The sequence below is a fragment of the Canis lupus genome, chromosome 9 (genome assembly GCF_011100685.1).
Source record: "Canis lupus familiaris isolate Mischka breed German Shepherd chromosome 9, alternate assembly UU_Cfam_GSD_1.0, whole genome shotgun sequence".
Lineage (NCBI taxonomy): Eukaryota > Metazoa > Chordata > Mammalia > Carnivora > Canidae > Canis > Canis lupus.
The window spans coordinates 23,665,974-23,686,124 of record NC_049230.1 but is presented as its reverse complement, the minus strand read 5'-3'; the positions used below and the strand labels follow the sequence as shown (position 1 = coordinate 23,686,124).

Sequence of the window (20,151 nt, the reverse complement as noted above, 5' to 3'; positions counted from 1 at the left end):
CAGGGGTCAGAGGCCCAGGCGTGGGCTGGAAGGGCATGCCTTGGGTATCACATTGCCCGCATGCCTGGGATGGATGGGGACTGGCGGTAGATTTACTGTCTGTGTGTGAGGTTGTGGGGTGGTTATGGGTACATGTTTGGTAGTACGTGATGAATATATGGGACCTGTCAGAGAGTCATAAATGTGGGATGATTCTTTTGGAGTAGAGGCATTGTTTGTCATGTGGTTTGGGGGTCTACATTCTGGGAGGAGGCTTAGCAATAAAGCCAGAGAAATGGAGCCCATTGTGGGGCCCAATGCGGGGCCTGACGCAGGACCCAACCCCACGACCCTGAGATCAAGACCTGAGCTGAGATCAAGAGTCAGACGCCTAACCAACAGAGCAGCCCAGGCGCCCCTGCTTTTCTTTTTATATGCCTTGACCCTTGGGCCCCAGGATGCTCTCCTCCTCTTTCCCAGTCCCTGGTTGTCAGGCTGACCCTGCAGTCTTCCGCTTCTACAGCCCAGGCCACCCTCTTGTTGGAGGTCTAACCTGGAAGGCCTCTGACCCCACCGTCAAACAAATTGTCTCCTCATAGAAGAGGCCCGAGCCCCTAGCACAGGGACTCCCTTGGTATGTGGGGGTCTCTGTTGGTGGGAGTGGAGGCAGCTGGCTCAGACCTGAATCTGGAATTTGGGGAGCCCTGAAGGTTTCAGGAGCTGGGATGCTAGTAGAAATTTAAGTGCCCCTGAGGGCAAGGTGTGTACTTGTCTTATTCTCCCACGTGTGTCCTAGCCCCTGGCCTGGCTCCTGGCTCATAGCAGGCACTCCAGACGCAGTTGTTGAATGGATAAACAAGGGGGTGTAACAGAAAGAGATCTGAGTTAGTCTGAGATAGAGTGTCAGCTTAGTAAAAGTGACGTCTTGAGCTAGGCATTTGCCCTCTTGGGTCTCAGTTTCTACATCTGAAAAATGGGTATAAAACAATCCCTGGATAGCACTGGGTAGGGTAAGGGCCACATGAAATCCAGTGAAAGTGCTTTCTAACAGTAAAGAATGATTATCTCATTTGGAAAGAGGAAGACTAGATGCCCTCCCCTTGGAAGTACAGCCCCCAAGCCCTGCCCCAGGGACCCTTAGCAAGATAAAGGTGAATGGATTTTGCAAGCTGGTCAAACTAGAGGATGATGGGAGGGACTGCTCAGCGGGGTAATTCCTGATTTGGGGGGAGGAAGCTGGGGAGGGTGTAGGGGAGGAGGACTCACACGAGGCAGGAAGGCTTGGAATAGAATCTCAGCAACGCCTGGTATTTCCCAGCCCTGGGCCCCATCCCCCCCACCCTCTAGGACCCACCCCACATTCCTTTCCCAGAGGAAATGGGGGAGGGGGTTGAGAGGCTCCCCAGGCCTGTAGAATCATCTATTCAAACTCTGTACAACCTTCAAGGCCCTACTGTGTGCACCCCTCTCCTGACATCCCTATAGAGGTGGCTGGGCAAAAGAGGTGGTGTGGAGAAAGCGCACATTTGGGTTGGAAGAGCCTGGTCCCCCCTTGCTGCCCAGCCAGGTTAGAGGGCAGGAAGTGGACATCATACAGGGTTTATCATTTCCTAGGTCTCTGAACACAGAAACCCTGTGCTGCTTCTCGGCCTCGCCCCTCCCTGTAGCTCTCAGAAACCTCAGCAGTTTCGAGGGAAGTGGATTCTTGATCCAGACCCACAGCAGCACCTGTTGGCCCTGAGAGGCTCCGTGGGGCACGAGGGGGGAGAGTTACTCCACTTCCTCAGAAGCAGGGGGCTGCATTGGCAGCAAGAGGAAAGGAAGTCAGGCAGCTGGGAGGACTTTACTGGCTGCTTACTGGGAGAGCAGGCCAGACTCTGAACGAGGACATCCCTATGGACGTTGCCCTCTGCTTGGGGCCACAGAGTCTGGAGTCTGACATAGCTGAGGACAGCTTGGTGGAGCTCCCAGCTGGTTTCTGAAGGCCTGATCTTGGCGGGGGCTTGATAGGGAGGCACAGGGCAGGCAAGGGCAGGAGTGGGCCTGACCCAGAATCCTTGGTTTTCTGGTGATGGAGGGACAGGAGGCAGAGTGCTAATGGAGATGCCTGGTCTCTGCTCCTCCTGACTGCAGTTCTTTCCTACTCTGCCCCTAAGCCCTCCTGACTCAGCGCTGGTGGCAGCCTTGCTCTTCCCGTCTGGCTTCCGCCCGGGTGGGGGTGGGGGTCCAGCTCTTGTACAGGGGGCCCAGCAAGCGGCAAACAGGAAGCAGGAGAACAAAACCGCTCCCTGGCTCCCTGGCCCCCACTCGCCTGCCTCACCCTCACCCTTCCTCCTCCCTTCCTTCTCCCTCCCTTGCTCCTACCTAGCCCTGTAGTCCACTAGTGCCCCTACCTCTGCCTCCCACTCAGTCCACCACAATCCACCCCTGTGGCTGTCCTTGTAGAGGACGCAGGTGATGGGATGGGGGCAGGCAGAGGGAGGTACCCCTTCTGCAGGATTCTCCCTTCTGGTGGCTGCCCCTCAAGGGCCCAGCCCTATGGCTCTTCCTCCCTGAACTCCTAAATTTGGGAGCAGGGGTGGGCTACAGTTGCTCCTCCTCCCCAGCCTCCCTTCTCTGGCTTCTGGCTAGAATTTGGATATAAGATACAAAGTTGGAATGAGGGGATCTGGGCTTGGAGTTCCATGCTGCCATAACAAGCTGAGTGTTCTTGGGCCTCCATTGCCTTCCCTGAATATTGGGTCATAGCAGGGGCCCTGGGCCACAGCGAGTGGCTGTGGGGAGAAGCACACTGTGAACAGTCAGATGAGATAGAAATGGTGGTGGCAAATACACACCTACTAGCCAAGGCCCCACCCGGGAAGGGGCCTGGGAAGAGACCGCCAGGAAGGGAGGCAGGCAGGGTCTGCCATCAACATGAGCTTCCTGTCTGACTCACATGCTGGGGGAGGGGGGTGGCCAGGTTGGAGCCCATTGTCAGCTTGGTCGTTGCCCCTCTGGGTGGAACTAATGGGCAGGGGGGTCCTGGGGAAGAGGGTTGGTCACAATTCCCTACAAGTGGTGGTGGGGACTCCACCTGCAACGTTAGGGTATATCATAACTCTGGTGTGGAGTGTTATGTGTGTGTGTGAACCAAGGAGGTACACCATCAATGTATGGAGTGTGTGTTCTGGGCAATGTGTACATGTCCTGGGCAATGTGTGCATGTCATCTAGCTGGCTTCATGGGTATCTCTGTGGGTATGTGGGGAGTGTATGGGTGGGTACCAGGGGATCTGGTGTGCTTTTAGGGACACAGTGGGTATGCTCACAAATGTGTCTCTTTGGGGTGTGTGGACCATATATGCATGGGAGGGTGTCCAAAGTGTGTGTGTATATGGAAAGGTGTCCACACACAATGTATATGTAAGGGGAATAGTGTGTTTATGTAGTGTCTGTGGATAGAGGGAGAGTGAGTGTGTGTGTGTGTGTGGATGTGAGAATATCAGGTGTATAGATGTGTGTGGGTGTGGTGTGGGTCTGTATAGGGTGGAGAGGGTGTGTGTTTACATGTGTGCATCCATGCGAGGAACATATGTGCTGGAGTGAATGTGTGTTTCTCAGGCACGTGAGGCTGGTTGTGCGTGTGTACCGTCGAGTACAAGTGGGGCCGGTGCATCGTGAGTTTTCGTCGCGAGTGGGAGGGTGAAAGTGTGTGCGCGCGCCCGTGTGCAGAGTGTGCCGCGTGTGGCTGTGCGGGGGCGCTGTATCGGGCCTCCCGCGTGCATGTGGGTGTGTGTGGGATGGGGGCGGCCGCGCACAGGGGCCGCCCCGGAGGGGGAGGCGTCTGCCCTGCGCGACTCGCCGGCGTGTCCGGGCTCAGGCGCCTTCAGCCGGGAGGCTCGGGAGGCGCGGGAGGCGCGGAGCTGCTGCAGCCGTCCTGCCGCCGTCCGCGCGGGCCGGCCGTCCCCTCGGGGCCCCTGGGCCCCGGGCCCGCGGCTCCGGGGGGCGGGCGGGGGCCCCCGGGGCCCGGCCGCCACCCGGGGGGCCGAGGACGCCGCCGGCCGGGCGCCGTGGAACAGCCGGGGGCCCCCGCGCGGCGCGCCCCGCTCCGGAAGCCCGGCCCGCGGCGCACTGGGGCCGGGGCGGCGGCCGGGCCCGGGGGCCCCCGCCGGCCGCGGCGCTCGTGGGCAGCGCGGTGTGGCGCGTGGAGCGCGCGGGGGCCTGGGGCTGGCGCTGGGAACGCGCCGTCGGCGTGGACTGCAGCGCCCCGGAGCCGCGCTGCCTCTGGCTGCCCTGCCTCGCCCACAGCGACCGCCGCGCGCCCGGGCCGCGCCTCGCCAGGGTGAGAGCCGCGGGCTGCCGGGCTGCCGGGCCGGCGGGGTGGAGGTGCAGGGCAGGGTGGGCCTCCTCGAGGCGGGTGGGGTCAGGCCGCCGGCCCCCTGGGGTCTTGGAGTTGAGTGCGCCCTGTGTCCCGGGACCCATGCCCCCAAGGGACCCATGTCCCCAAGCGCGGAGTGAGTGAGGAGCTGGAGAGATGCGGGCCAGGGTGGCAGGTTGTGGCCGGGAGCTTTTCCCGGGGCGCTGGAAGAGGCTCCCCAGTCTGAGTGATGGCCTCTAGGGCCTCAAACTTCTTGGTTTATAGGCAGTGGAAGGATAGAAGGGACCAGGGTTGTTTGAATAGATGCTGGGGCCTGGAGTCCTGAGGACTTTGCTGGGCAGGGAGCCCGAGTCAGAGGCAGGCAAGGGTCTTAGTAAGTGGAGTGGAGGGTACCACGCTACCCTCTCCCCGTAGGGGCCGTGGGCACAGGGGCACACAAGGGTTTCCTAGTGGGCAAAGGAGGCTGAGGTGGCAGGTAATGGGTGATCTTGGGGTGAGGACTGACAGGGCTGGAGATAGGGGGTGGGGACAGTGTGTCTGATGTCCGGGATCGACCGGGCTGGTAGGGCGTGAGTCACAGTGGGAACCATGCCCAGCATGAACGCTGTGCTCCCTGCAATGACCTCTTTATGCTCCTAGGGGGGAGGAGCAGGACTCCTGGGTTCTGGTTCCTGGTGTTGCTAACCCACCACGTGTCTAGTTCTAATTTGTGGCCCTGGGGCCATCTGCCCTCTTCCCACCATCAGCTGGCATTTCTGGATGTCTCTTTCTTTCCTGACATGAGGCTGAGAACATTTGGAGATAGATCTGGGCTAGGAGGATGGTAATCAGTGATGTCCCCATGTCCCCTGAGCCTCTCCATCTCCATCCCCTTGTCTCTGTGCCTACCCCAGAGAAGCAGATTTTGGGATGTGTGTGAGCTAAACCCCTTCCCAGTCTAGTCACCTTTCTGTTCCCATTGCTGGCTCCTTCTCTCTTTCTGTGTCTATCACCTCCCTTCCTGTCAAGATGAGAGCCAGACCCAGTGTTGTCCCAGGTCAGAGGGGAGGAGAGAAAATTTGAGCATAGTAACATGAAGGATTGAGGTTAAAATCAAAGAAGAACTTCCCACAGGGGAGCCGAGCTGCCAAATCTAATAGTTGATGGGGACTATGGTGTCTCCTCTTCAGGCAGGGGTATAGTAGCTGTGGCAGGGGCATTACCACACTGACATTCTCAGGAGCTAGTTGGAAGGGATGGGGGAAGGGAGACTGGGAGGAAGGAAAGGAGGAAAGGGAGAGGCAGAGATAAGGGGGGAGGCTGCTTGGGCCAAGGGGGGACCTGAGAGAAGAAGGCCTGCCCTGGGTTACAGCCAGGCCCTGGGAGAGTGGCACCCCCAAGGCAAGGCAGCTGGCAGCTCCAGGCAGGATGTGTGCTGGAGGAGGGGTGGGGGGCGTGCGGGGACCTGTCCCAGCCACTTCTCATCACTGGGGCAGCTGGTGGCTTAAACCTTAATCCAGGACACCGGCAAAACAATGGGCCCTGCAAACAGCCTCTCAGCTCTGAGCCCGGGCAGAGGGCGTTCAGGGGAGGCAGCCCACACTGGGGAGGAGCAGGGGCTTCTGGTAGCAGCAGTCAGGGGGCTTCCCCCAGGCCCTCTCCCCTCCCTGATCAGTTCCTTGCCAGGTCAGCAGAGATAGGAAATCCAGGGGATTTCAGACCTCAGCAGAATTCCCAGAGAAGTTTCTCCTCTGGACTCTTCAGACCCCTGGGATGGGGGAGGGGGGGTGTGGGGCTCAGTGGAACTGGCTGTACTATAGCCACAAGTGGAAGGAGCCGAAGGGCTATCACTGGACCTCCTGACCCAGGCTGGAATCTCAGCCAAGGCCTCCCAGACTGGGGAGCACCCAGTTTTTGCTCAGACCCTTCAGGAGACTGTGCATTCACAACCTCATCTGGTAGCTTTCCAGACAGATATGATTAGGTTGGTCTCCCTGGCCGGGGCCTCACTTGGCCTCCTGTACCTTCCACCTAGCTATGTTCGCTGGGATTACATGAAGCAAACCTACTGCCTCTGTCATGTTTTTATTTCATCTTTTGGATACAGAAGATGTGAAGATACACCCCCTCTCCCAAGCCTTTCTGACCTCTGTGCCACCTAGAAATCTCTACCCCACACAGAAATCCCTAGCAAAGGGCTGGGCCCAAGGCTACTTTCCACCAGAAATGTGAACAGGCTGGGGAATGGATACATGAAGGAACGTCTTAGGATCAGGTCATCTGAGTGGCAAAGGTTGGGGGGAGTCCTCACCCCAGAGCTGGTGGGCTTCTTCCCTCTACACCCAGACTGCCTTTCTCCCCCCACTCCCCACCCCTGAGGACTCCCACCTGGTGCCAAGGAGGAGTGAAGAGGTTGAGGACTGTTGAGGGTGGGGATAGGGCCTTTTTGTCCTCTGAGGTTTGGATTTTAGAGTCCTCAGGTTAGGATGCCTGAGGTTGTGGGTTAAAGAGCCCCTAGGGAGACATCCTGGCTTTTCACCAGGCAGCCCACCCTTGTCTTCCTTCTCTGCCAATCTGCTATCTGCCTCCCTGGGCATGCAGCTCTTCGACACCCTTCTATCACCCGCTTTCCCTCTCTGCATCTGAACAGGGGACCTGAAGTGAGGCCTCTCTCCCCCTCTTGCCCCAGAAGCAGACCTGTGTGCCCCCAGACCCTAGTCCTCAGACATCTTCTGCCATATCATCTTGGGGAATCCTAGGCATTCCATCTGGTAGGGCCAGAGCGCAGCAGAGTGTCTCTCCCTCCACCCCCCCGCCCCTGTTCCCCTCTCAGATCCAGCGAACAGCCATGCCTCTGGCTGTGCTCCGGAGCCTCTGGAAGTCAGTTTGAACAGCCTTCAGTTGTCTGAAGTCCAGTCTGCTCCCTCATGGCTCTAGGCCCTTACCTGTTGCTGCTGCTGCTCCTGCAGGATGCGTGTGTGCCAGTCTGTCTGTACATGTGTGTCTGTATGTCTGCTGCATGTGCTGTGTGCATGTGTCTGTGTGTGACTGATTAGGTGTGATTGTGTGACATACGCATGTTTGTCTACATAAGTATGTATGTGTATAATCATTGGCGTGCCCGTCTGGGTACACCTTTGCACCAGAGTGTGCTTGTCTGGGTGTATGGTGTGTTCTGTCTGCAGGAGTGTGTGTGGATGCGTCCGTGTCCGCAGAAGTGTGTCTGTGTCTGTGTGTGAGATTGTGCAGCAGGCAGGGATGAGCTCAGATGGCAGCAGACACTTCCCAGGCAAGAAGGCTGTGTGTCCAGCTTCCGGAGCACAGTAGGTGCTCAGCAAACACTTGCCAAACTGACCTGAATGAAAATACTTGGCTGGCTGCAGGGAATTGTTTCCCTGGAGGCAAAGGTGTCATGAGGGGAGGGAGGGGAAAGAAAGAAGCAGCTTTGGGCTAATGAAGGTGGGAGAGGAAGGAAGGGGGCAAGAAGGAGGTCAGGAGCACAGGAGGGGGCCTGGAACCCCAGGGCCCATGCACCTCACCCCGTGCCCCATCCCTCCTGGCTGCAGGAGGCAATGTGCAGATTTGGAAGTGTGGGCCACACAGCCACTCAGCCCTGTCTCCCTGTGCTCCCACAGCTGCCACTGGGCCCGAGAGATGGGTGCTCCCCTGGGCGCCCCCTCCCCTGGCAAGGGCCGCGGACACTGCTGCTGCACAAAAGTCTCCAGGATGGCTTTGGCTTCACCTTGCGCCACTTCATCGTGTACCCACCAGAGTCAGCCGTGCACTGTAGCCTGAAGGTACACCCGACCTGCCCACTGCCCTGTCCTGTCCTAAGGAAGCTTTAATGGGGCGAGGGGAAATTCCTTCACACCGGCCCCTCCATAGCCTTTCTTCTGTGGCCTGGGAGGAGGGTCACTGAGAGGTAGAGATGGCCCTGGCTGGGTCATATGCATTGTATGCTTGTGGACAAGATCCCTAACTACCCTGGGTTTGGTCTTCCCAGGAGAAGGGGCAGGGTGGATGGTTCTGGGCAAGGAACTTTTGGAGGGAGCTGGGATGCTCATGCCCACCCATAGACTCTTGGCTTTTGGAAAGTGAATAACCTCGGAGAAATGGAGTTCCCAGGACTCTTGGTCTTCTTTGGCCGCTTCTGAGCTGGGTTTGTTGCGCCCTCCCTAGCCTGAACTCCTGGAGAATCTGTCCTAACACACCTCTGGGACTCTCCTGGAGTGGCCCAGCCCGTACCAGGCTGGAAGAAGGGGGCCCTAGGTTCCAATCCTGGTGCAGCTCCTAATTCCCTATGGATCTTGAGGGCGTCTCAGTCCTCTCTGGGCTCCATTTCTCCTGCTGTAACATGAGGGCATTTATCTCCTTGACCCCTAAGAGCCCTTCTGGCCCTAATATAAATATCAGGTTCTCCGAGACCAGGAACCAGGGCTGCTATGCCCAACTGACAATGTGGCCGGGGGGTGGGGGGCTCCCTGACCATGAAGGAGGTGAAGCAGGCATGCAGGAAGATGTGGGGGGCTCCTAGGCAGGAACCAGGGCTCCCCCTGAGGGCTCTGAGACCTCCCCTGCCTCTCTTCCAGCAGGGGAGGCGACAGATTTATTTGGGAGTCAATGAACCCGATTCTCCCCTACCCTCAGGGCTGGGATCAGCTGTTGGGGGCTCTCCCTTGGGGAGCTTGGTCCCACCTGCCAGAGAACCAAAGCCTTGCATTTCGTGGCCTGTGTCTATGGACTTGCTTGGTTCTCTTTGTGTGCAGATGAGTGCACAGTATACTGGTCATGTGCATGTATGTTTGTCTATCTGGACATGTGCATGTGAGTATCTGTAGAAATGCATCTTGTGTACATGTCGCTGTGTACCTTCATCCATGTCTGAATCTGGGAGTACCCGCATGAACTCTTCTCATTGGCTGCAGCCATGCTTCAGAGTGTAAGTGGAGGGTGATGGTGTCTGAGAGGGGCCCAACCCCCCAGCCTTGAAGCCCGAAGACCCCAGCGTCCTGGGTCCCTGCCCTGGAACCTCCAGTCCTTCCTTTCTTTTACTCCAGAATGTCCCTCCTGCCTGGCCCCGGCTACCTTCTCTCAGGGGACCTTGCTGAGGGGTGACTGGGGCAGAAGCAGCCCGAGTGGTCTAGGCTGGGTGGTGGACCTGTCTCAGAGAGACCTCGCTCCTGTGGGGCGCTGGAAAACACTAGGCAGGGCAGGGCAGGGCAGGGACAGGCTCCATCCCGTTTCCAGAAACTGCCCAGGGCTGGGAGCCCGCAGGGAGCTCAGCCATCTAAATGTATCCATCTGCCTCTGCCACCAGCTCACTCTGCTGTCAGCTCACATCAGCAGGCACGCACTCCATGTGGGGAGGGCAGGGGCCAAGGGACTGCTCTCCAGCAGTGCCCAGCAGCCTTTGTGTCCCGGCTGGGGTGCCAAAGAGTCCTGGGTTTCAGCCCTGGTTCTGCTACCGTCCCTGAGTGGCCTTGGACAAGTCACACCCCGTCATCTGCTGTAGAATGGATGGTCTGCAGGAGAGTAGTAGATAAGATGACAGCAGACATCGCATCCAGCTCTAATGTACCACATCCTGCTACCCTGTCCTGTCTCTCTGACCTTCTTCTCTTTCTCTCATTTCTGTTTCCTCCCCAAATCCAGTCCTCTCCCTCTAACTACTGGGATGATCCCTAAGGCCTCCCTAGTAGGGCTCCTGGACTCCATTTCTTAGCCCTGCTAGATGCTAGACTCCTTTTCCCTAACTGGCATTTCTCATCTGCTCTCTCCCACCCAGGAACCTTCACCGGGTCCCTCTTTCTCTCCTTTCACACCCGGATGCTTTAGTCTGGCTTCTGTCACTTGCTGGTGTTGCTTTCTTTCTCCTTCAGCTCAGCTGATCCAATCCCACAATTGCTTGCTTCTTTCTCCCACCCAGTGCCTGCATACCCCCTTCCCTCCCCCACAACGCCCTCCCCCTCCCTCCCCAAACTTGCCTTAAAATCCCCTCCCCCAGAGGGGTGCTAATCAGGCCTTCCCTTCCATTCTCTATGAGCTGATAGCCACTGTTTGCACTTGTCCTGCCTGCTTATCTGTGTCTGCCTGAATTCTCTCTGTGAGTTAGCATGTTTGGAACCTCCTCCATCGGGCTTTGAGCTCCTCAAGGGAAGGGGTCATGGGTCCCCCCATTGAATTGGGGGCTTTCAGATGGCTGAGATACAAGGCTGTGGGATCAGCAGTCATGAGAGAGGGTTCATGTTACTGCGGAAGATTGCTTGGGGCTCGATGTCCCCGCTGACACCCCTCCCGCGCCTTCTGGGTCCTGGGCTAGTTGCAGAAAGATAAGAGGGAGGCTGCTGGGTGGGGGAGCTTGAGGGGCCCGCCTGGGTGTTGCTGCTGATCGCTGGATAGAGGCCCCACACCTACCTCTCTGTCCCCCACAGGAGGAAGAGAATGGAGGCCGAGGAGGAGGAGGAGGAGGAGGAGGTAAGGAGTGGTGAGGATGGGTGCTAAGGCTGGGGCTGAGCTGGGGCCTGTCCTCCCCCTCTACCCCAAATCAGCCTGGATTTTATTGTCCCTCACCCCCAAACCTCGGCCCTGACTGTTTTTTCCATCTTTTTTCTGTGTCTACTCTGGATATCTGTGCTCTCTCTTTCTCTCTCTCTCTCAATCTCTCTCTCTCTCTCTCTCTCTCTCTCTCTCTCGATCCTACTTTTCTTTTCTCACATTTCTCTCCCTCTGGGCCTGTCCATTTCACACTCGGGGTGGCACTCTGGAGAGCAGAGGCCTTTCTAAGACCTGGCCCCTGCCCCTGGAAGTTACTCCCAGCCTAGACTGAGGCACAGACAGGGTTGCAGAGCCTGGGGGCTAGTGGTAGGAAGAAACTGACCAATGACTGTCCTCAGGGACAGAGACACTGGGGTTCTTTTGGGTATAAGGGGAGCCTTGAAGTCTTTATCTTTTCAGATGTGGGCCTAACTCCCCTGGCTGTCACCCTTGCTAAGCCAGAGGGCCCCTTTCTGCCACCCAGGGTATTTAAGACGGGCAGCCTTCTTTTTGTGCCACTGGAGCTTCTGCTGGGAAGCCATGGCAACACTGTCTTCCCGAGTCCCCATCACAGAGGCCCATGGGGGTGAGGGCAAGAGCCAGCTGACCTAGAATAGGCCCATTTCTCTGATGGAGACAGCAGCAGAGGATGATTGCCGGGGTGTCATGTGATGTCGCATGGAGGAAAGCGTCCATCTCAGGATCTTTAGGCCTCTGCTTAGAGCCCCCTTGACCTTGGGGAAGGGGGAGGGTGGGAGGTGTGGGGATTGATTGTCTGGGAGCTGCAGGGCCTTTCTACGGCTCCCCCAGGTTCATGGGCGTGGACGTTCTGCATGTGTGGGTGTCCGCTCCACTGGCTGGGCAGCTGCAGGAGGGCAAGGCCCACATGTGTCCTTCCTTATAAGTCTCCTTTCTGGCAGAGTGCTAAGATGTGAGAGGTATCTGAGGAGTGACTTTGATATGTCCGTGGAGGTTTTCGTCCACATGGGTTTTTGTTCTCCCAGGGTTGTGTCTCTTTGTCTCCTCCAAATGCATCCCTGTCTCTGTGAATGTGTGGACCCATGTTTGTGTCTGTGTGAGTGTGATCATTCTCTGAGTGTGTGTCCCCTGTGTGTATAGCTGTGCGTGTGACCTTCAGCGGCCACCCCCAGCTAACCTGGCTGATGCTCACCAGGACCCTCCCCCCGGCACCACCGCCTGGAGCCCATGGATACCATCTTTGTCAAGAACGTGAAGGATGATGGCCCTGCCCATAGAGCGGGGCTTCGCACAGGTGAGCTGTCCCAGTGGCCCAGCTCATTGTACTTCTCTGGTTGTACTTCTGGTTAAGGATAGGATTCTCAGATCTGGGTGTTGGGGAAGCGCCTGTCCTGGTACCATCATCCATACCTGAGACAGGGGTTCTCAGGAGAAGCTACTGCTGCCCCTTTGCCTGCTCACGTGTGACCCTGCCCTTCTTCTCCAGGGGACCGGCTGGTGAAGGTGAATGGGGAGAGCGTCATTGGGAAGACCTACTCCCAGGTCATAGCTCTGATCCAGAATAGGTGAGCGCCCCCTGCCTCCCTTCTCCTGTAATAGCTCCCAGCCTACTTACTGAGTCCCTGCACCTCACCCCCTTGACCCTGGGGGTGCCCTGGCGACCAGGATCCCTGTTCTCCCAGACCCTGTTGCCTCAGCCTGGCCTGACCCCCTGCCCTGTCTCTGTAGCGATGATACTCTGGAGCTCTCCATCATGCCCAAGGACGAGGATATCCTCCAGCTGGTGAGTCCTGCCCTGCTATCTGAGGTGGAGGGCCCTGGGGCCTGTGGGCAGGATACAGCCCTTCTTCTTGGGCCTCCCTTCTACACTGGACACTTTGGGAGGCAAAGAAGAGTGTAGGGGGTGCAGCACCAACCCACTATTGCCCAACTGGGGATGCCAGGCCCATCCCTGGGCTGGGGCTGGTTGTTGCTTCATTCAGGGCTGCTCTATGCTGGGGGAGGGGGAGGCTCTGGCCTTGGCAGGCAGGATTCTTGCCAGGGTATCTGGAAGGAGGTGGCCCAGCGGGCCCTGCCAGACTGGCATGTTCTTGTCGGCTCCCATGAGCCTGTTCTCCACACCCCCTCCCTGCCTGGCCCTGAGTGAGCATGTCTCCTGTAGATGTGTCCACACGTACACACGTATACACACATACAGCACATTCCACCCCACCCTACCCCACTCCACCTTCAAGTGCTTTTGTTCATATAATATACCATGAACCACTTGGTACGCTAGCAGAACATGCTAGATACACAGTCACACAACATAACCTCACAGCACCTACCCTTCATCCAGCACACCCTACACTACAGGACGTGATAACATGCAGTAAACCAGCTATATCATACCAGTCACGTGCCATGACACAAACAATCTCTCAGTGCTGCGCACAGGCACATACCCACACATACTGAAGCATCACCATACACAAACCTCAAAATAGCACAACGTGTTCCTCAGTGTCTCAATTCCCCACAATATACCATGAGGTGTCAAAACACACGGACTCTTACTTCTTACCACAACATGAAAACTCGCTGATATTAGATACTCTCTGTTGTCATGGCACGTATGCCCACGGACATCACAGCATGCTCCGGCCCAACATGTCAGCCCAGTAACCAAAACTTACACTATGGTGATACACACTCCAGATGCCCCTTCCCGCACCTGGGTGCATCAGCACACCCAGAACTTGCCCTGGGCCACCACACACAGAGCCGGTACCCAGCACTAACATGTATATCTGTCTGCCCCACATGCTCTGTGCCCTGAGACACACACGTACATGTGCACACACACATGCTGTCTCTGTGCACCCCAACCTCAGTCCTGGCCCAGAGCCCAGGGCAGTTCTCTCTGCCCAGTGTCCAGTTTCCTGATCTCATGGGTCTCAGTCAGATGCCAGCTTGCTTGCCCCCAAGGTCACAGCCCCCTGGGGGGGAGGCTGAGGGCCAAACCCAGGAGGCCCTGGGAGCCGCCGTGCTGGCTTCTGCCCTGGACACACTCTCATAATCACTGTAATCACAGTGCCATGCCTGGCACGGAGCCCTTCTGGGAACCTCCGCCCTCTGACCTGGATTGTCCCCCTTGTCCTTCCTGGGGAGGGGGAGGTAAGGCTGGAGGCCCAGAGAGATGAACGAACTCAACTCGCAAACCTCCCAAACTCCGCAAGTCTCAAAGGCCCTGTGGGTATGCTTCCCCAGGCGGAGGCGAGGCAAGCAATGAGGGAGTGACCGCCAGCCAGCGCTGGAGGAGGACAGGGGTGGGGACAGAGCAGCAGCCTTGAGCTCTTTTCTAGAGATTTGAGAGGTTTGAGATCGAGGTGGGAAGGCAGCCCCAGATGTTAGCATCTGGGGCCCTCCGCTGCCACCCCCCACCCTGGGCCAGCCCGAGGGTGGGGCCCAGGCATTCCTGTGGTTGGGAGCCAAAGCTGGGGGCCAATGGGGCCTCAGCAGCTGCTGACGCCACCGCCGACGCGGCGAGGCCCCTCCACACCCATCTTCCCCTCCCTCCTCCTCCTCCCGCCAGCAGAGAGAGAGAGAGAGAGAGAGAGAGAGAGAGAGTGCGCGAGCGCACGCGAGCGAGCGCTCGAGCACGAGCGCCGGTGGGGGCGGAGGGCAGGCGCTGGGAGCCCAGACTGGGGGTGTGGGGGGGAACGGAGGCTAGGCCAGCACAGTGGTCAGTGGGGGTTAGCCCGGAGGAGCCTGGGAGGCCGAAGGCTGGCCGAGATGCTGGCGCCGCCACCGCCACCGCCTTGATGCGGGGAGCCTGGGGAGCCGGCAGGATGGCAGGAGGGAGAGGTATGTGAGTGTTGCCGACTGGGTGTGTGGGTCTGGAGGGGGCTGAGTGTGTGTGTGTGGGGGGGGGGGTGTGGTCTAACTTGTCTTCAGCACATGATGTGTGTGCCTGGGACTGGAGGTATAGTTATTTGTGTGTGTGTGTGTCTCATTGTGTTTCGTTGTGTGTGTGTGTCTTTGGGTGTGTATTTTCCGGTATCTCCTTGTGGTGTGGCACATGCACGCGCTTGCGCATGTGTGAGTGTGTCTGTGTGTTTCACCCTCCCAGCCTTTGATACTTCACCCTGCAATAGGCCCCTGCGCACCCATGGGCCAGGCCAGGGCCACAAGGCCGCGGTCCCTGGGGGCTGCCTCCTTTTTTGGCTGGGCCTGGGCACTGGGCCTGTCACTCCTCAGCAATGCAGCGTCAGCCTCAGCTCCCAGGGCCAGATTCCAGGCCTGGGGTGGCAGGAGGTGGCCCAGGGCCCCTTAGGCAGTCTGGCCCCTCCCCTAAGCCTGGCCTAGAGGGAGCAAGAGGTGGGCAAGTTTCTCCTCACTCCAGAGGCCCAGCTCCCTGTCGGGGGGGAGGGACAGAGGGACAGCTGGGCTTTCCCAGCCCACCCCACTGTGGACACACCCCTTAGTCGGCTTTTTTCTGTCTCTGGCCACCTAGACTGGTCTCTGGTGGGGTTTCCCAGCTCTGCTAGAGGGACTGTGGGTACTGTTGGATGTCAGGAAGCAAGGAGGCAGCTGAGGCCAGTGTGGGGGAAGGACCCCAGAAAACAGATGTCGGAATGTTTGTGGCTAAAGGCAGTCCTTGTCATAAGTCTTAGAGAAATCCTGGCTCTTTCTCCAGTGAAAGAGAGTGTTTGTGTGTGTGTGTGTGTGTGTGTGTGTATGTATGACAGAGAGACTCCCAAAGGCCTCTAATTTCTTTGTTCTCTCCCTTCCTTCCACTTGACTCTCTGTGGAGCATGCCCTCCTTCCCCCACCCACTCAGGGCTCCCCTGCTTGGTCTGTTCCCTCAGTCCCCTTCCCCAGGGTCCTGATCTCCCACGGCTGCTGTAGCCCTGCTTTGTGGGACTTGTCTCACCCTGCTCACCTGCCTTTGTGTCCCCGGTCAGGCCTACTCCCAGGACGCCTACCTGAAGGGGAACGAGCCGTATTCTGGAGAGGCCCGGAGCATCCCAGAGCCACCCCCAATCTGCTACCCTCGCAAGACTTACGCCCCGCCAGCCCGGGTCTCCACCTGGGCCACTATGGTGCCTGAGCCCCTCTCAGCACTGCCCAGTGACCCCCGGAGTCCTGCTGCCTGGAGCGACCCGGGGCCCCGCGTCCCTTCCACCACCCGTTCCCATCTGGACAACTCTTCCTCGGGGATGAGCCAGCCCCGCCCCAGCCCTGGTGCCTTCCCCCGCCTCCCCCCGGAGCCCCGGATGCCCCGTGCCTTCCCTGAGCCTGGCAGCCGGGTGCCCCCCAGCAGACTGGAGTGCCAACAGGCCTTGTCACACTGGCTGTCAAACCAGGTACCCCGCAGGGCGGGGGAGAGACGGTGCCCTGCCATGCCCCCCCGGGCCCGCAGTGCCTCCCAGGACCGGTTAGAGGAAGTGACTGCCCACCACCCATGGCCCTGCTCCACCTCCCAGGGTGCCTTGAGCCAGTTGGGCCAGGAAGGCTGGCACCGAGCTCGCTCAGACGACTACTTGAGCCGGGCCACCCGCTCAGCTGAGGCACTGGGGCCAGGAGCACTGGTATCACCCCGTTTTGAGCGCTGTGGCTGGGCTTCCCAGCGTCCGTCTGCCCACACCTCTGCCTGCCCACCCAGGGACCTTCCCGCACCCCAGGCCCCACCCCCGCCTGGTCTGCAAGGCCTGGACGACATTGGGTACATTGGATACCGGAGCTACAGTCCATCATTCCAGCGCCGGACTGGCCTCCTGCATGCACTCTCCTTCCGGGACTCACCATTTGGGGGGCTACCCACCTTCAACTTGGCCCAGTCCCCAGCATCATTCCCACCGGAGGCCTCCGAACCACCAAGGGTTGTCCGCCCAGAACCTGGCACCCGGGCTCTGGAGCCTCCCACTGAGGATCGCCGCGATGAGGTGGTCCTGAGGCAAAAGCCTCCCACAGGCCGCAAGGTCCAGCTGCCCCCTGCAAGACAGATGAACCTTGGGTTTGGTGAAGAGTCCCCAGAGCCAGAGACCAGTGGGCGCGTGGAACGCTTGGGCAAGAAGATGGCCCCTTTGGCCACTACCGAAGATTCTCTGGCTTCCATCCCCTTCATTGGTGAGTGATGGTACAGGGGGCTTGGGAGATTTGGTCATTTGTGCCCTGTTGTACCCCACCCACCTGTCACACGGGTGAAACCTGGGTTGAGCGCTGTTAGGATCAGTCTGTTTCTCTGTCCATCCATCCATTTGTCCATCCATCCATCCATCCATCCTTCTGTGCTGTCTTGTATCCTGTCATCCTTTCTCCTGTTCGTTTCTCCCCCAGCCGTCTTCCCTCCCTCCCTTCTCTTCTTCCTTCTCTCACTCTCTCCCTCTTTCTCTTCAGCTCTGTTTTTATTTTTCCTTCTGTCTTGCCTCGCTTCTTTCCCTCCCTTCTTCCTTTTGCCCACCCACCCACCCACCTCATCATTTATCTTCTTTCCTCCTCCCTTTCTTTCTCCCTCCTCCCTTTGTCCATTCATTTCTTCCTTCCATTCTTTCTTTTTTCTATCCTTCCTTTGTTCCTTTCACTCCTTGTTCCTTCCATCCACCCTCCATCCATCCATTCATCCAACAAATATTTGTGTTAGGCACTGTGCGAGGTTCCGTGCTCTCCTGGAGTGTGTGGTCCAGCAGCGGGGACAGATGATCAGACAAGAACAACGCCATGATGTGTGTGTGATGGAAGTACAGGAAACTCTAGGAGACAGAGAAGGGTGACATGGCCAAATTGAGGCGTGGTAGCCAAGGAGAGAATCTTGAAGAAAGGAGATTAGAGCTAAGATTTGAAGGATGAGAAGGAGTTAGTCAGGGGGAGACTATCAAGGAAGAGAATAGAATATACCAAGACTCTGAAGTGAGAGAGGCAGGCTGCCCTTCCAGGTCATCAGAGGGGCCGTGTCATTCTCTGGGGGAGTTTGGACTTTATCCTGAGAGCAGAGAAGGCACTGAAAGTTTGCTGCCAGGGAAACAGATGTTGGGTAAGGAAGAGGACAGGTGATTCCCAGGTTTCTGGCCTAGCTAGAGGGTTGTGCCTCCCCTCCATATTGGGAATGAGAATAGGGCAGGAAAAGGCTTAGGGTTTGCTACTGTGTCATGAGGGTGCAGGATGGGCTGGGCTGGGTGTAGGGGCTTGAGAGAAAGACCAGATGCAAGATCATGAGACTGGGAGCCAGGAGCCGAGAGATGGTGCCTACAGCTGAGCATGGTGAGCTCACCCTATGTGTAGTCATGGGAGTGAGGGAGAAGAGGCCAGACCAGGGAGGGGAGACCCAGCCCTGACCTTCCCTGGCCAGCCTTTGGTCTGAGTAGGCAGACACAGCCTTTAGTAAGTTCCTGGTCTAGGAACCAGAGCACCGAGCTCACTCAGATGAGAGGTGAAGCCTTTATTTTCAAATTGTTCCTAGTCTGAGGGAGAAACATAGCACCTACCCTGAAGGAACCCCCAACTGATGGACGAGGTGGTCTTTATCCTCAAGAGACTCTCAGTCTAGAAGCCCAGTCTAGGGAGGGTGGGTCAATCTCATGCCTGGGTCACCTCAGTGTGAAGGGGGAGGGGGACTGAGCCTCCATGCCCACAGTCTAGGAGGGTGGGGACCCTTGGCCATGGGCATATTGCCAGCAGGGCCCTGGGAATGTGATCTGGTCCTGGACATGAGGCTGGGGGTGGGAGGCAGGCAGGCTTAGCTTTCTGCCACCTTTTGCCAGCACTCCCTCTGCTTGCAGATGAACCCACCAGCCCCAGCATTGACCTCCAAGCCAAGCACGTCCCTGCCTCTGCTGTGGTCTCCAGCGCCATGAATTCAGCCCCTGTCCTGGGCACCAGCCCATCCTCCCCAACCTTCACCTTTGCTCTCGGCCGCCATTACTCCCAGGACTGCAGTGAGTGCTCCCTGAATCCCAGCCCATCCTGTCCCTGGCTGCTTGGCCCTCAGAGGTCTCTGCGGGGCCTGCTGCCTGATGTCTGGCCTCTTCCTGCTGGCTTCTGCTACCCCAGGGCCCCATGGGTAAAGTCACCTCCTGGCCCTGCCAGACGGGAGGGCTCCAGGGAAGTCCCTGCCCCACCACCCTGCTGACCTTGTGGCCCAATGTGGGCGGCTTTGCAGGTAGCATCAAGGCCGGCCGCCGCTCCTCCTACCTTCTGGCCATCACCACCGAGCGCTCCAAGTCCTGTGACGATGGGCTCAACACCTTCCGGGAAGAGGGCAGGGCTCTGAGGTGAGGACAGGGTGTGAGCATCCCAGCCACCCCAACTGGGCTGTGATGGGACATTTGGCTCTGCTGTCCTCCAGGCCAATGAGTTCCCTCCCGGGAAGGCTTCTGAGCCTTGGGACTTGGGGGGGAAGTCCCAGCTGCGCTTCCTATATCCCTCACACTCAGTTCTCACTTCCCAGGCGCCTGCCAAACCGGGTACCCAGCCTGCGGATGCTGCGAAGCTTCTTCACTGACGGGGTGAGTGGTGAGTGTGTGTGAGAGCAACAATGTTGGGCGGGGGGGTGGGGAGGGGCTGGAAGTGACCAATGCTTCAGCTCCGAAGTCCAGTCTTGGAGTGACACCCCTGACCAGAAGTGGTACACTCTGGCTCCTGTCTCCCTTCCCCCTGCTGTGCCCGACCCCCCTCATGTCAGCCATGGGGGCTCTCTGTCATCACCTAAAGACACCTGCACCCTCCCACCCAAGGCCTCAGCCCTTGTCTTTCTCCCATCGAGAATGTCCTTTCCACACACACCCCTCCATAGCCATGTGACTCACTTTGTTACTTTCTTCAGGTTTTTTCTGAGATTTCAAGTCTTCATCCCTGACATTTCATGCCTCTTTTCGCCACCTAGGCTTTTTTCCTTAGCACTCCTCATGGGATACCATGCATACATCTGTCTCCTTGCTTGCCTGTCTCCCAGCTAGAATGTAAGCTCCCTGAGGACAGGGATTTCATTTGGCTTGCTTGTTCCCGTGGGTCCCTAAAACTGCCTTCCCTGTGCAGCATTGGGCAGTAACTGCGTGGTGTCTTCAGGGGACAAGGGGACACTGGAAAGGAGGGGGACACAGCATTGAGAGTGATGGATGGGCTGGAGTTCCCAGGTTCCACCCCTGGGGACCACACAGGGTCAGTTCGTTGTTGTTGTTGTTGTTTTTTAAATTTATTCATGAAAGATACAGAGAGAGAGGCAGAGACATAGGCAGAGGGAGAAGCAGGCTCCCTGCGGGGAGCCCGATGTGGAACTCCATCCCAGGACCCTGGGATCACGACCCAAGCCAAAGGCAGATGCTCAACCACTGAGCCACCTGG

General features: G+C 58.1%; 1 protein-coding gene across 1 annotated transcript in view; it reads left to right on the top strand.

Moving 5' to 3' along the window:
• The window catches only part of ARHGAP23 (Rho GTPase activating protein 23), a 72,263-nt gene that overhangs the window by 18,155 nt on the left and 33,957 nt on the right, over positions 1–20,151 (top strand). The window contains 9 exon segments of the mRNA XM_038547507.1: positions 7,953–8,114; positions 10,749–10,791; positions 12,026–12,124; positions 12,317–12,395; positions 12,559–12,613; positions 15,777–16,941; positions 18,591–18,746; positions 18,971–19,082; positions 19,259–19,316. Of these exon segments, the coding sequence (XP_038403435.1) occupies positions 7,953–8,114; positions 10,749–10,791; positions 12,026–12,124; positions 12,317–12,395; positions 12,559–12,613; positions 15,777–16,941; positions 18,591–18,746; positions 18,971–19,082; positions 19,259–19,316 (1,929 nt within the window).